Source organism: Hemitrygon akajei, chromosome 17 (assembly GCF_048418815.1).
Source record: "Hemitrygon akajei chromosome 17, sHemAka1.3, whole genome shotgun sequence".
NCBI lineage: Eukaryota > Metazoa > Chordata > Chondrichthyes > Myliobatiformes > Dasyatidae > Hemitrygon > Hemitrygon akajei.
The window spans coordinates 63,893,573-63,909,331 of NC_133140.1; the positions used below are offsets into that span (position 1 = coordinate 63,893,573).

Here is a 15,759-nt window from a genome sequence, read left to right on the forward strand (position 1 = left end):
TTTCCAACACCCCGAGTTGTAATAGCGTCGCACTGCTATACTGTGCTCAGCTCCTTTTTTTCCAATCTCCTGCATGGAACTGCATCAAAAGCTTCTGAAAATCCAAATGCATTGGTTTTCCCTTTACCTCAAAAGAACTTGAATAGATGATTTCCCTTTAATAAATTAATTTCTAAATATCTAAATAATGCAACTTTTGTTAGAGATTCTATCATTTTCCCAACTACCAGGAAAACAGTTCGGTAGTTCTATGTTTTTCCTCCCACTTAACTATTCGGACCACATCCACTACCCTTCAACTGCAGGAACCATCTCAGACTCTGGAATTTCAGAAAATAACATTGAGAGTTGTCAGTTGACAACCGTGGTCGGAGCTTCCAGAGATGATAGGTTCCATTATACATTCTCATTAAGTAATAAGTTCAAGTTCAAGTTGCTTTTATTGTCATTTCGACCATAAACTGCTGGTACAATACACAGTAAAAACAAAACAACGTTCCTCCAATGGTAAGACTGAGAATGCTAAAAGCCATATGTAAGTCAGATATTATCTTTTCAGGTAATTGGATTCTATTTTAGTTTAATCCTTCTGTACATATTTTCTAACAGACAGATTACTGTCCTTGTGTATTCTGGCTTTTGAACCTCTCAACACTGCAACAGGGAAAGACCAGTGTCTGGCCAGCATTGAGGAGGCTTTGTTCCAGCCTATCTGGGTGTTCCTTTTGGCTCTATTTAGGTATTGTATTAATATAAAGTTTACACAAAAATGCAAATCTATTTTAAATTTGAAAATATGTAAGTAATTAAAAGTTAAAATGATGTAATTTATAGCTTTGCCGAATTCATCGCATTAGAGTTGAGTTGAATTTGGTTACTAAAATGGTTTACTTGTTAAAATTGGTGTTGTAGTAATTGCTGTAAAAATTATACTTGCTCTTTTATTCAGCAAAGAATGTGGTGTTTGACAGAAGCCAAATTAGAAGTACTGTGTTTTGTAGTTTGAATTAATTCCATTGAGTAAGGCTGTGCGTTTTCTTGGCAGCTCATTCATGACCAGAATCCCAATAGCCTAGTCGTCAGATTTCAGAAGTCCTTTCTAAATAACTTCAACTCACTGTCTTCCTTTAGACCTACCTGCTGCCCGTTACACCACTGGCATTTCGGGCAGCAATGAAGGTCCGCCATCTCTGGCAGTGCTCAGGGCTTTCTTCATCATGTCAGTAGCTCAGTTTTCACTACTGTCAGTCATGCAAGTTCCAGATGAAGACTCAGAAATACTGTCACACTCAGATGTAGAAGGATTCTTCATTGCTGTTTCCATAACAGTTTTGTTTGACCACTCAGGGTTGTTATCCCTGAGCTGAATCCAAGAACCTGGAGGACCAGTGAACCACTAGTTCGGCCTGGTTAGCATGGGTGACCCTACCAAAAGCCAAAGCATAAAGACCTGACTCCAGCCAACATAGCTCTCTGTCACTGAGGCATGTAAGACCCCAAACCCTATAACAAGGATGTAGTCCTCTTGGGGGTTCTTCCTTTAGAATTTATTATCAAATCTGCCTATTTCAGGCTTATTGGTTACTGTTTCTGATGTACAGTTATGCCGCAGTGAGAACTGCTGCCTTATATCTCCAGGAACCAATCCTGAAATGAGCTCTCCCTGGTGGAATCAACAGGTCACGTAGCATCTATAGGGAAATTAAAGGGAGTCTGTTTTAGTTCATAAAGCTCCTGTTCAGATCCAATCATCTGAAAGGATTATTGATGAAATTCACCAGCTTGATTGTCAAATTGCAAAAGGGTGTGTTAGGGTTGAGTCAGATGTTAAAGCTGTCTCAGCACTGCTCATGACTGAATTTTACGTCAAAAGAAGGCAGGTAAACTACTGTTGGATCTAATTCTGTAATTCTTAGATTAGACTGTTTAACTATTTTTTTCTTTGCAGTTTAACTATTTATCTGCTAATATTTTAACTAGTTCTTACATGCATGCAACAGTTTAATATGTTTCCTAATGGCCACAGCGTATATATGCAGTTGTTCAATGTGTCCCCGAGTGGTTATTCTGGTATGATTCTGGGAAGTCCTGGAAGCTTCACTTAGTGCTGCATTATTTGAATAAGGGATTTCTAATTGGCAGACTCTTATCTACAAACTTGAATGGAATTTTTCTTACTGAATATAAAAATAGCTGACCACCAGGCAAGTTCTTTTGTATCTCCCTTCACTTAGTAGACCTCTAACACTGTCAGTTTCAATTTCTCTTTGTTCTATTAACACTTAAACTGATCATGAAGCAACAAGTTTTGTGTCTCTTTCAATAGCAAGTTCAAATCTTCAAATGAGGTTGGCAGTGTCAATCTGTTTTTCAAATGTAACTGCTTACTTGGTTTTCCACAATTCTAGGATCCCATAGGCTTAATGTAAATGCAGAAAATTTTGGAAAGAAGATAAATGTCTTTATGGAGCTGTCTGTGAGCCTGGAGGACAAAGAGAAGTTGTATTTCCCTTAACCACTATCTCCCAACAGTTTTGTAGATTGGATCTGCCAGCTCTGGCAGATGAAAAGAAAAGTCATTGCACATGGGTTTCTAGTTAGGGATCTTAGAAAATAAAAAAAACATGGGAGAAATTTAGAATATTGGGTGTCTAAAATTAAAACATTGCAGTCCTACCCAACTGCCCCTCTTAATATCCAATCTGTTGTTTCAAAACTGTTAGATTATAAATAAATTGTCATTCTGACAAGAAAATTCTCAGATGCTGGAAATCCAAGCAACACACACAAAATGCTGGAGGAACTCAGCAGGCTGGGCAGCAATAATGGAAAAGAATAAACTATTGGCATTTTGGAGTGATGCCCTTCATCAGGACTGAAATAACACAGGAACCTGGAGCTTTGGAAGTTAAAGGGAGATCTTATATAATTGGAGGGGTAGATAATGTCAATGGTCAGCAATTTTTTTTTTCCTTAGAATGGAATTTTCAAATACTAGAGGGCATAGCTTGAAGGTGAAATGGAAAACGTGTAAGGGAGATGTGGGGGACAAGTTTCCTGCATTGGTACATGAACTTACAGGTAATGGACAGAGATGGATCATGTTCAGGCAGATCAGATTATCATGATCAGCATAGATATAATGAGTTGAAGAGCCTGCGCCAGCACTGTTCTGCTGTATGTTCTATAAGGAAGTGGAGAATGGTTAAGTTTTTTTTTCATTCTTTTTTTCTTCTAGAAAAGTGAATACACAAAGGGAAATGGCACTTGACAAAAGCATGAAGTTGTACAAGTCAGCAGGTCCAGCAGATATTGGTATTGCAGCTAAACTCTTTCCCAAGGAATCTACATCTTCAAATGACTCCTATCCATATGAAGCTGCAGTCAAGGAGTTACGACTAATAACCAAAGAATATTGTCCACAAAAAAAGCTTGAATGTATTGGTAAGCATTAAAATAGTTTGACATTCTAATTCTCCGATTGGATGACTTGAATTATTGTAATAATTTAGTATTACAACTGTGTCTATACTGTATGCTTACAATATTTACCTTTGCTGTTAAAGTTACAAAGTATCAGCTTATAAGAATCTTAGTAAATGCATGATAATTCAACATCTTTGCTAAAACCAGGTTAAGATGTCAGGAGTATAAACTAGAATTGCTTATAAATGATTAGAGTAGAATGAAATCTTGCACAAATTGTGGAACTCCTATAAATAGCTTACCTTAAGTGGAAAATGAGAGGTAATGAAATGGCAGGGATCAGATGTGCATCTTGAGAGAAGTTAAATAAAAATGAAATTTACAATATGGGATTTTTAGGTAAAGAGTACAAAACATCTGGAAGAGGGAAACATTTTAAAAAAGCATCAAATTGGTTTTGGCCTCAGATGGAGAGGAAAGAAAAGTTAAAATGGCTCCAGTTGCGTTTGCAAAGCGTTATGTTCTTATGATGCTGTGTGGGCAGTCCCTGTGCACTAATTCCTCTTCCCTGTTAATTTGTTTGTAAAGATACTCTGTAATGTTTCAGTTATAAAATTCCAAACTATCCTGAAGTTCCATTCTGCATGTTCTTTTGGTATTGAATGTCATTTCCATATTCTTCTTTGTGGAATCGAGCAATTTAATTTTCTATCCTTGCTCCAATGTTAGATATGATATTGTGCAATATAAACTAGTGTTCGTTCTTCTCCAACCTTGTACAGTACCGCTGAAGTATTTGACCATGTATTTTTGAGTCTGATTATTTAAAGCCAAGCCTGGCCACCTTTGCTAAGATCCCAATGTTCTGAAAACGGCATTGTTAAAATACTTCCCTTGGGGTGAACTGTAATATCCAACAATGAATTAAGTTTAAAATTTTAACATTTTCAAAACCACTCCTAACCTACCCAGTTTTAATTTTAATGTATCAAGAAATGGACAGCCTACCTAACCTTAGGGAGCCAGGTTGTTAAATGTAGTTAGCTGCCTCTAAATTAAGGCAATTGTGAGCTTTAACAATAGCCAGCTAGGAGTTAGTGCCTTTTGCAGACTCTGCTGCCTGTGGATTAGTTAGAGTTTTACCATTGTGGTTATGGTTTGGTTATCTCCTATTTCATATATCCCAATCCCACCCATCCTCCCCACCCCCCCCCCCCCGACCTACATATAATTGGTTCAGTGTACATTTTGCCAGTTACTATTCACAACAATCCAGTGACTGCTTCAATTGATTATTTCTGTTTCTGCAACAAATTTTGCTTTTCCAAATACTATACATAAATGTAATAATTTTTTGAAGAGCAATCTCCAAAAAACAGAAATCTTGCTGCAAGGCATAACATTTTGATTTGCAGATTTCCTGAGTGAATTTTAAAGAAACTTGGTTTGCACCAGGTTTTTTTCCTCTTTTTTTACATATCAGTAATGTTTTTTCAGATTTGGTGGTGGAAAATTTATGAGTAATTTTAACAATACTGTCATATTGTTGTAGTGCGAACTCTCCGTCTTATCTGTGAATGCGCTGATCATTACTGCAGTTCTAAGGAAGCTGGTACAATCCATGTTACTTCTGCAATGTAAGTATTATATGTTTTCAGATTAGTAGACTGAAGTGCTTGTCATTCTATCTACCATCTTTAGGATAATCTTCCAAATATAATTGATTGCATAACTCAGTGTTTGTCAATCAAATCTGGATTGTACAGTCTGCTCAGCTGTCTCACGTTTTAATATGAATAACATTTTGTTTTCTTGCTGCAAAGACCCAAAAGCTTTTCTGGAAAAAAAAATGCTTTTGTTTGCCATATATTTTTCTCATCTTTCCCACGTTTGAATCAGACCTTCCTGTGTGAATCTACAGTCTGAGTTTGCCACATTAACATTTTGATGCTCACCACCACTGAACTCTCTGAAAATCTTCTTTTGAAAACTTTCTAGCTCTCCTTGTCACTTACATCTGCTGAAAGGGTACAGCAGTGAGCAAATTTCAATTAGATTTGCTTCCTGCCGCAACAAGCCCCTTAAAATGATGGTATTGAACACACAAAATGCTGGAAGAACTCAGCATGTCAGGCAGTATTTATGGATGGGAATAAACAGTTGACATTTCAGTCAAGATCCATCATCAGTCCTGAAGAAGGGTCTTGGCCCAAAGTGTCAACTGTTTATTCCCCTCCATTGATGCTGCCTGACTTACTGAGTTCCTTCAGCATTTTGTGTATGTTGCTCAAGATTTCCAGCATCTAAAGAATATCTTGTGCTATTAGTTAAGAATAGTGCAAACAAGAATAATACCCATCACTTCATTCTCAAATTTTCCACGCTCCACATCAGAAAGAACAAATTTGTCAATGGAACCTCATTACAAATATCTATCTTGTGATCTTCATAAATAAATAAGAAATAGATCATTTATAGAATGAATGCAGAAAATGTTGTAAAAACTCAACAATCAGGCAGTCTATGGAAAGAGAAACATGCAACATTTTAGTAATGCATCCCTTTGTTGGAACCCAAATCATTAACGGTTTCTCTTCCCACAGATGCTGCCTGATTTGCTGAGTGATTTCAATATATTGCATTTTTGTTTCAAATTTCTAGCATCTGTCATTTTTTTCAGAAAACTTAGAGACGCCTGTACAGCACTCAGACTATTGTTTGAACTTTTATTCACACCATAGATACGCACTATCAAGTGAACAGTTTGACAATGAAGTATGTAATATTTGCATATGTGCTTTGTGGCAACACGAGATTACAGATGATAGTCAGGAGCTAAAAGCAAACCGCTGAGGAGTTCAGGTTTCTTCAGCTGTTTCTTGATTTGTGGCAGGGTTTCAAAAAGTAAACAGATATTGCAGGGCTTTATATGAGAGTTATGTGCTCGCTGAATTATAAGTAATGGAGTCTTACAGAACAGAAATGGCCCACTGCATCAATAGAGAGCATCAAGTACCTGTCTATATTAATTCAGTTACCAGTACTGGATTCTGAGCTTCTATGCACAGGCAATTTGAGTGTTCATCTCGACAGTTCATAAAAGTTGAGAGTACTTGCCTCTACTCTAAAGTGTTTTTCAGATTACAGCCACCCTCTGGGAGGAAAATTGGTTCTCAGATCCCATCTTAACATTTACCCTAAACCAGTGCCCTCTGGTTTTTGGTAACACACTTATGGGGGAAATATTTCCTCTTGTTTACCTTATAACTTTGTGTTCCTCTGTCAGTTCCAATGTCAACTTCCTCTGCTGCAGGGAAAATAAGCCTGGTCTATCAATTCTCTCCTCAGGACTGAAATGTTCCTACCATTAAATAATCTGGTTAATCTCATCTACATCCTTCCTGTTGATGGCATACTGGAATATACCCCAACTATTGGCTGCCAGTGTCATTAATAATGCTGTACCATCACCACTCAACTTTCATCTTCACCGTATCTAGTGCAGACAACTACATAGATTCTTAGACTTGTGCACTGAGATCCTTCTATTCCTCAGCCCTAGGACCTGTATATCTCTTATCTGAGCTGCTCTTCACAGAGTTCGCCACCTATCACTTGTCAGGATTAAATTCCACCGCCATTGTTTCCCTGTCTTGCCATCAGATCGATATCATCCTGTGCTAATGATTATCCTCCTCACTGTTAAAAGTGTTATCGATTTTCCTGTTATAACTCTTCACAATTGCTTATAAAAAGCTATGCTAAAATTATGACATTATTTCTCTGTAATCCTTTTCAAAATCTCCTTGAAAATATTTGCCACCTTTTATCAGGCTGATTTTTTTTCGTGATTTACTTCATTGCTATTCTTTGTCTTAAGGAAAAATTAGTCTTTTATATTAGTACATATGGAAGTTTTTCTTGTTAGAATTTTAACTGAAGTCCTGTTAACAGTTTCTCAATAGGAAGTGGTTTTCTTTTAAATGCAATTGAATTTTTTTGCTAGGCTTTCTGCTGGTATTTTAATGATCGGTTAAATGATATCCTTGTTTGATTGCTCACAAAGTTGGCATTCTTTACTACAAGTGTATTGTTTACCATTTCGGATAATTACTGATTAGGACAAATTTTCCTCTCATAGCATATAGAATTCTAAATGTATATTGGTAATGTATGATATATTTAGAATTTATTTTTTTAAACTCACATCAGTATATGATCATTGTCTGATTTTTTTTCTTCAAGCATTCCCAAAGTCTGTTTCCCATCTCCTATCCCCCAACCATAATAGATGAGTCTTAAAGCATTTGGTCCTAAACTATGGAATTCTCCTAAACATCTGGTTTTGTGAACCTACTAAATTTTATTTGCTAAATCTAATGTGAAACATTGTATTTCACATATAATTAAGTGGTTCTTGCATAAACCGTAACGATGAGTTTTGTTTGATCCTTTGGCTAAAGGAGTAATATTAATCCACCAGGGGTCACTGGATACCAGTATAGACTGGGCACTGAGGCAGTTTTAATCCCTGTTGAGTCAGCCCTTTAAGGCCAATTGTCACATCCCAAGTTCAATAAATTCTTAATGAGATACAGAAATCTTATACAAAAATGAAAATGGCCTAATGCCGAATTCAGATTTTATTGAAGTTTATATCCGGATTGCTGTAAATGCCAAAGCTTACTTGGTCATTAAAAATTAAAGCCTGGAAAAGATATCTTTACTTAGCTACAAAGCTTTATGATTTATAACATTAATGATTTCTTTTTTAGTTAAATGTTGATACTTTTCCAGTATTTTAGTCTGATTTTCTCAATTCTGCTGTTTAACTTTTGGCACGTTTTTGTTTCTGGTACTTTCAGAATCAGATTTATTAGCACTGACATATGTTGTGGAATTTGATGCTTTGCAGCAGCAGTACAATGCAGTATAGTCAAAGAATATTGTTAAAAATAAAAAAAATATATTTATATTTAAAAAAAAGCATGGAATGAGATCAAAACAGTGAGGTAATGTTTACAGACAATTCAGAAATCTGATGGCGGAGGGGAAGAAACTGTTCCAGAAATGCTGAGTGTGTGTCTTCAGCTCCTGCACTTCTTCCCTGATGGTAACAGACAGAAGAGGGCTTATCCTGGATGGTGAGGGTCCTTAATGATGGATACTGCTTTCCTGAGGCACTCCTTTTTGAGTATGCTCTGATGGTGGCGAGGCTGGCGCGCTTGATGAAGCTGGCTGAGTCTACATCTTTTTCTGATCATATAGTGTCCCCTCCATACCAGACGATGATTCAACCAGTCGGAATACTCTCCACGGTACATCTGCAGAAATTTTGGTGAGATACCAAAACTTCTCAGCCTCCTAAGAAAATACGGCAGTGGCATACCTTCTTGTAATTGTATTACTGTGTTGGGACCAGCATAGATCTTCAGAGATGTTGATACCCAGGAACTTGAAGCTGCTCACCCTTTTCCACTGCTGACCCCTCGATGAGGAGTTGTGTGTGTTTTCCCGACTTCCCCTTCCAGAAGCCCACAATCAGTTCTTCGGTGCGCCTCCTCATCACCATCTGAGATTCTGCCAACAACGGAAGTGGAGCAGACTAAACTGTTTTCCCCTTAAATTTCCAGGGCAGTGTATTCTTGTTCCTTCAAAGCTGGAAGAAGTACATTGAAAGAAATAAAACCACATGCAGCTCAGTAAGATAAAAATCTCATAACTGAGTGAAACAATCAAAATGAAGAAGTGAGCTGGATTTATTACCTTATTAAATCATTCAGCAATGTAACAATGTAATAAAGTACAGGTGGGATCTGTGCTTTCACTGAGGACGTATTAACAAACTGGGAAATCAAAATGTATTACAATTCTTGGAGGTACTTTAAGGTACTTTATAATAATATTAGAGTCAATAACACAACTCGTCATTTTCTATTGTCAGCCCATCATTTTCCCAATGTGTTTACATTCTTATAGTCAGACAGGAAAACCACAAATGAATTGTAGGAAATTACGCCAGCTCCATCGAGGAAGTCCACATGCGAATCAAGTGGCACAGTGCTCCACTTTTAGCATGCAATCTTATTATCAGTTAACTGGCTAGTTAGAGGAACACAGTCAAGACATCCTCACCCTCTTTGGCACCACATATCTGCTTCAGTCTGTATCCTGCAAGACCAAATTATAGGTGTACAGCAGATGTCAAATAATAGATTCTCTATTCAGCCTTCTGTCACCTGGACAATAGTAATAGGCTACTATTAACAATAGGGCTACTGTTCATTAATTAAAGCTCAGTATTCAACACAATCAAACCCTCAGAATTAATCAAGGAGCTCTAAAATCTAGGCCTCTATACCTCCCTCTGCAACTAGATCCTTGACTTACTCACCGGGAGACTACAGCCTTGCGCATTGGAAATAACATCTCCTCGCTGACAGTCAACACTGGCACACACGAGAATGCGTGCTTAGCCTACTGCTCTACTCTTTCTACATCCATGGCTGTATGATTAGGCAGAGCTCAAATGCCATCTATAAATTTGCTGACGACACAACTGTTGTTGGCAGAATTTCAGATGGTGACAAGGATGCATACAGAAGTAAGATAAATCAACAGGTTGATTGGTGTTGCAGCAACAACCTTGCACTCGATGTCAGGAAGACCATGGACCCCCATTACCCAGAACATGCTCTCTTTTCATTGCTATGATCAAGGAGGAGATACAGGAACATGAAGACACACGTTTAACATTTCTGGAACAGCTTCTTCTCCTCTGCTATCAGATTTCTGAATGGGCAATGAACCCATGAACACCACCTCACTATTTTTCTCTTCTCTTTCTGTACTACTTATTTAATTACTTTTATATATAGTTATTATAATTTGTAGTTTTTATTACTGTGTATTGCAATGCACTGCTACCACAAAACAAGTTTCACATCGTATACCAGTGATATTAAACCTGACTCTGATTTTGGTAGGCAGTCATTAAACACATCAGGAAAGAGCATGACAGATTGCTAGTGTATTTTTGTTGAAGCGGCTATATTTCCGGGGTTAAATATGATGAAATATTTGTCTTTTAATTCCTCAAAAGCAGATTATTGTTTTGAATCATTAGTATCACTGTTGCTTAAAAAGCCATGTAATCTTTGCTTGAAGTAGTGTGGATACTGCTCATTATGTATATGCTACCACTCATTTAATGATTAAAAACACAGTTGCAAAGTTTGAGTCAGTATTAGAATGAAGAGATCTTTTGGTTAAGAGTAATGCAACTTATATTGTTTAATTGTATTTTCTTGCTGCATGAAAATTCTTGTTTGTCTATTTCTCAATGTAAAGATTGAGCATGCATAAAGCTTAACATATCGGTTTCACAGTCCCTGAGTGTATTGTTGAGCATCAAAATTTTCAGAAAATTGTACAGTTTGTTAATTACATATAGAAACTGTCTTCTAATTGTGCTATCATTGGCTCCTCTCAGCTCAGTCTCCTATGCTTTTGCTTTGAACAACGTAATCCTTTATGTATTCCTTCCTTCTATGGTATTTCACTGAACAGTTTGAGATCATCTGTTTCAAATACCGCATAAGCCTCATTTGGGGTTCTAACATTTCTCTGGCATTCATTCTTTGGAGTTTTCTTCTGTTTCATGGATGTCTGCGAAGAATAGGAATTTCAGGTTAATATACATTCTCTGATATTAAGTGCAACCATTGAATGCAGTGGGGTTAGATCTCTATTTCCAGTAAGGAAGGTTAGGTTTTTGGGATCAGTGGTCCAGTGGCTCCTGAATTGAATGGTTAACTGCTTCTGTAGTGCTCAGGAATAAAGTTATTGTCAAATATCCAAACCTATTTCACTTGGAAAGGAGGAAGCTTTCTATTATCAGCAGTGAAAACTTCTCTGTTAAGTACAGCCACTAGAAGGTAGCACCCACACACCAATCAATAATAGTGCTTATGTAAGCATATTTAGTGCAAGTAAAAAATCGGGTGCAAAATCAAACTAGGATTATTATTGCTGTTAATAAACAATTATGTTCAGCTTCTGCACCTAGAAATTGCTCCACACCAAATTTTGGCATTAAAACAGCATCATAATGCTCTTGTTGGAACTCCATAAACAGCAAGGACTTTGTTGATTCTCCCTCTGTAATGGTGCAATGAAGCTGATATTGTTCTTTTTAGCCTTCTCACAGTTGTCAGCATGTAGCCCAGCAGGCGCATTCTCTACAGATAACTCCTAAAGGGAACTTACCACAATACTAGCAGTATTCTTCTGTCTGAGCGGTGGGGATGAGGCTAGGGTAATGTTGCTGCTCAATGGATATATGCTGCATTGATGACGGTGGTAGGACCAAAGGAACAGGCCAAACCCAAAGAACAACGTCTGCAAAGGCATATTCTTTGTTCTTGGATCTACAAAGACCTTCCAGAGCTACAGATAGGTACTTCAACCTCAAGTATAATCTATGAGTGGATGCCTGTTGGAGAACCCTGTCTAACAGTCAATTGATGAAAATGATAGGGAAACACCAGACAGGATTGTGTGAGGAATGTCAGGAAGAGGAGTCAGTAGAACATGTAATTCTGAGTTGCAGGAAGTATGGGATACAGAGAGAGATGATGAGAATTAATCTAAGGGAATTGGGGGTGCAGGAATTCACATTAAAAGGGTTACTGGGCATGGGTGAGAGGGCACAGGTCAGGGTACTTTTAGCTTTCTTAAGGGATACAGGGTTTTTTTTTATAGGATATGATGGATAAGCAGGAATAGGGTACTAGGGTGGCCAAAGAAGGAAGGATAAAGTATAGATTAGGGTATGTGTGTGTGTGTGTGTGAATGGGTGAAGGAATTTAGAATGTAAATCTGTCGTCTGATCCACACTTCGGAGCAGAAGGTGGCGGTAATGCACCATTAAGCTGGGTGCCAACTGCCGTAAAACAAGAAGAAGAGCAGTCAAGTGTTCCTTCCTGCTTTGTGGACTGAAGGAAAAGCAAATGAAGACTTCTGTCCTTGAGCATAGAGATGGAGTGGCCGCTGGAATATAGCGAGAAGCAGGTCAGGGTAGAGTTCTGAGCATGGTTCATCCTTTCATCCTTGTCAACCTCCTTTGAAGCTTCTCCAAAATTTCATTGGAATTTCCTTTAGACCACGAGACCATAAGACATAGGAGCAGTATTAGGCTGTTTGGGCCATCGATTCTGCTGTGCCATTCAGTCATAGCCGATCCTTTTTACCCCTCCTCAGCCCAACTCTCCATAACCTTTGATGCCATGACCAATCAAGAACCTATCAATCTCTGCCTTAAATACACCCAGTGACGTGGCCTCCACAGCTGCCTGTGGTAACAAATTCCACAAATTCACCACCCTCTAGCTAAAGAAATTTCTCCTCATCTCTGGTTTAAATGGGCACCTCTCTATCCTGAAGCTATGCACTCTGTCCTAGACACCCCCACAATGGGAGACATCCATTCCCCATCTATTCTGTCTAGGCCTTTCAACATTTGAAATGGTTCAATGAGATCCCCCCCCTCGTTCTTCTAAATTCCTGTGAGTACAGATCCAGAGCCATCAAAAGTTCCTCGTATGATAACCTTTCATCCTTGTGAACCTCCTCTGAACCCTCTCCAGTGCCAGCACATCTTTTCTTAGATGAAGAGCCCAAAACTGTTCAGAATACTCAAGGTGAGGCCTCACCCGTGCCTCATAAAGCCTCAGCTTCACATCCTTGTTCTTGTATTCTAGACCTATTCAAATGAATGCTAACATAGCATTTGCCAGCTCAGTCTTCAAGTTAACCGTCAAGGTGTTCCGCACAAGGACTCGCAAGTCCCTTTGCATCAGAGATATGTGGATTTTCTCTTCATTTAGGAAGTAGTCTGCACATTTATTTCTACTACCATATACCATTTTAATGCCATATTCAATGAAAATAGCCATTATGAATTAGTCATGAATTCCAATCCAGTATATGCTGATGGGAGTAAATTTAATCTTGCTATTAATTTCTATGAACTGTATTTTCCCCTGCCTTTGTATCATTGTTTCTTGCTGGTATGGGGTTTCCCAAGTGCTAGCATCTCACTCATTATTGACTTTATTTTTATTTGTCACAGTTTGGATCAACAGGCCATTTGAACATAACAACAATATAATTAGCCTTGAAATTGCTCTTTCCCAATGTGGTGACATAAGTTTTCATCTGGAATTGCTTTTCATTGATGATGAACAGGAATACGGTCTGATTTCTCCCCATTAGCCCTCCATCTAGTTGTAGTGTAATATCTTGTGTTTATACTTCACTTAGCAAAGCAATCTGTCTAGAAACAACCAGCAGGATAACTGGGTATTTTCAGCTAATTATGGCACTTGAAACAGTTCTGTTGATTTTGCCAAGATCTGGTGTATTCCTACACTATGTTGCTTTTGAAGTTTTGAGTTTCTATTAAGTAATATGTATAGATTGATTTCTCACTATATAAAACCTGATTTAGTCTTGCTTCGGGCTACAAACAAACCTCTGCTTGCAAGATACGCTGAGAACGGGAGTGTGCGTGAGTAACTAACTAACCACAACTTTAAATAGAAATGTAAAACCTTCATCCTCTGTCACGCAAAGCTATTGTTTTCATCGATTTTAGTGTTTGCTTATCAAGCATCTGTGTTTGTAAGTCTAAGTACTTTAAATGCAGTGAGTAGCTATTAGATTACTTGGCAGAGTTTTACTGCACTGGAAAATCCCATTTAACCTTCAATAGTCCTCCATTCTGCATGCTAAGGAAACCTTTGAAAGTTTAAAGATTGTGTATGTCTAGAACACTGAACAACTTTTTCTTTGTAACAGTTCCTGTACATTGAAATATTGAATGCTGTTATAAAGAATTTCAAAACTTATGTTCCATATATTGACCTACGCATTATGTGCTTATCCTCCTGGGGGGGCAGTATTTATGCAGCATTTCTTTCTGTTCCCTTCAATCTGGAGAGTTTAGCAAAAGAGTAAGATGAAGGAAATCATACAAATGATAATGATAGATAATTGTTCCAGCAAAGTTTGATCTTCTGATAATACTTGAATGCCATCTATTTTAAATGGTTCCTCAAAGTTCACACCTGCAGCAGTGGAGGTGTCAATTTAAACAAAACAGAAGTATCAAAGGGACAATAACGTTTGAAATTGCCAGTAATTATGACAAAGCTGCCAGTGATCAGATTAGTCATTCTGGTCCATTGTCAGTCATAGGAGGTGCCTGAAATACAGAGCATTTCATCCAGAATTGGTGCCAATTTGCTCTCTCGTAATCTTTCTCCATGGTGAACCTCTCATAATGTTTCATAATTCTCATATGTGTACCGTAACTTTTAACTATAATTCTATGCACTATTTTGAGTTTTTACAATGAAGAAGAAAGCCCCTAACTCCGAGTGGAGTCGTGACGCCGTCATGATGGCATTTTTTTTAAGCAGGCTTTCTTGTTTTTACGAGGCCGAGTTGCCAGCTCAATGCTCAACCCAGCACGGATGGAAAGCATGCAAAGGAGCCGGCTGGATTCGAACTCGGGAGCCTTCGCTCTGAAGTCCGGCGCTGATGTCACTAGGTCACAATTATTTACTACCATCAAGATCCTATTCTACTTCCGTTACTTTTATAAAAGAATATTCTAATTTTCTATGCCGGGGGCTCAAGTATCTTAAGTTTTATTCACCATCTCTTCCGTATGAGAGTAAGCATTGGCAACTTTGGGGGAAGAAAGAAGCATCTCTAACCAGAAGTTATTTCCTTAGATATATCAGAAGCATAGATACAGTTAGTTAAATAATTTTTTTACCGATCATCTCAGTTCTGAAATATTTCTTCAGATAACGAAACAAAGTTAATTAATGCAAAAGTACTTAAATAGTTTCTCTAATGATTTTGCAGTTCTTTACCTCTCAAGTATTTTCAACCTGAATTTTCATAAATGAATTGAAGTCAATTGAGCTGCCTCTGAGCCTTAATTTGGATACGTTTAAATTCACCTTTTTCATTTTGCATGACTTTAGCAAGGCACTCATTTCATGGTTGGACTGATTAGTTTTGCACATTTACAGCCAATAATTTCTTGCACATTTCCCAGATTACGGTTCAAATAACAAGTAAAGAATAGCAGGCTTATCTATCTCAAGAATGGGGGTAGCTATTAGCACATGGAACATATTTTGAATCCAGTGTTTTTCAGAATCCTGCTGGTAGTAGTGAGAATGGTCTGGATGGTGGGAGTCCTTAATGATAGACGCTGCTTTCTTGTGCCAGTGCTCCTTGTAAATGCACTCAGTG

The 15,759-nt window shown here is 37.8% G+C and overlaps 1 protein-coding gene across 1 annotated transcript in view; it reads left to right on the forward strand.

The window, feature by feature from the left end:
* vps9d1 (VPS9 domain containing 1) overlaps positions 1 to 15,759 on the forward strand; it is a 76,444-nt gene that overhangs the window by 43,445 nt on the left and 17,240 nt on the right. Inside the window, exons 11-13 of the mRNA XM_073070294.1 lie at positions 610 to 739; positions 3,239 to 3,444; positions 4,979 to 5,063. Coding sequence (XP_072926395.1) covers positions 610 to 739; positions 3,239 to 3,444; positions 4,979 to 5,063 — 421 coding nt within the window. The remainder of the gene's footprint in view (positions 1 to 609; positions 740 to 3,238; positions 3,445 to 4,978; positions 5,064 to 15,759) is intronic.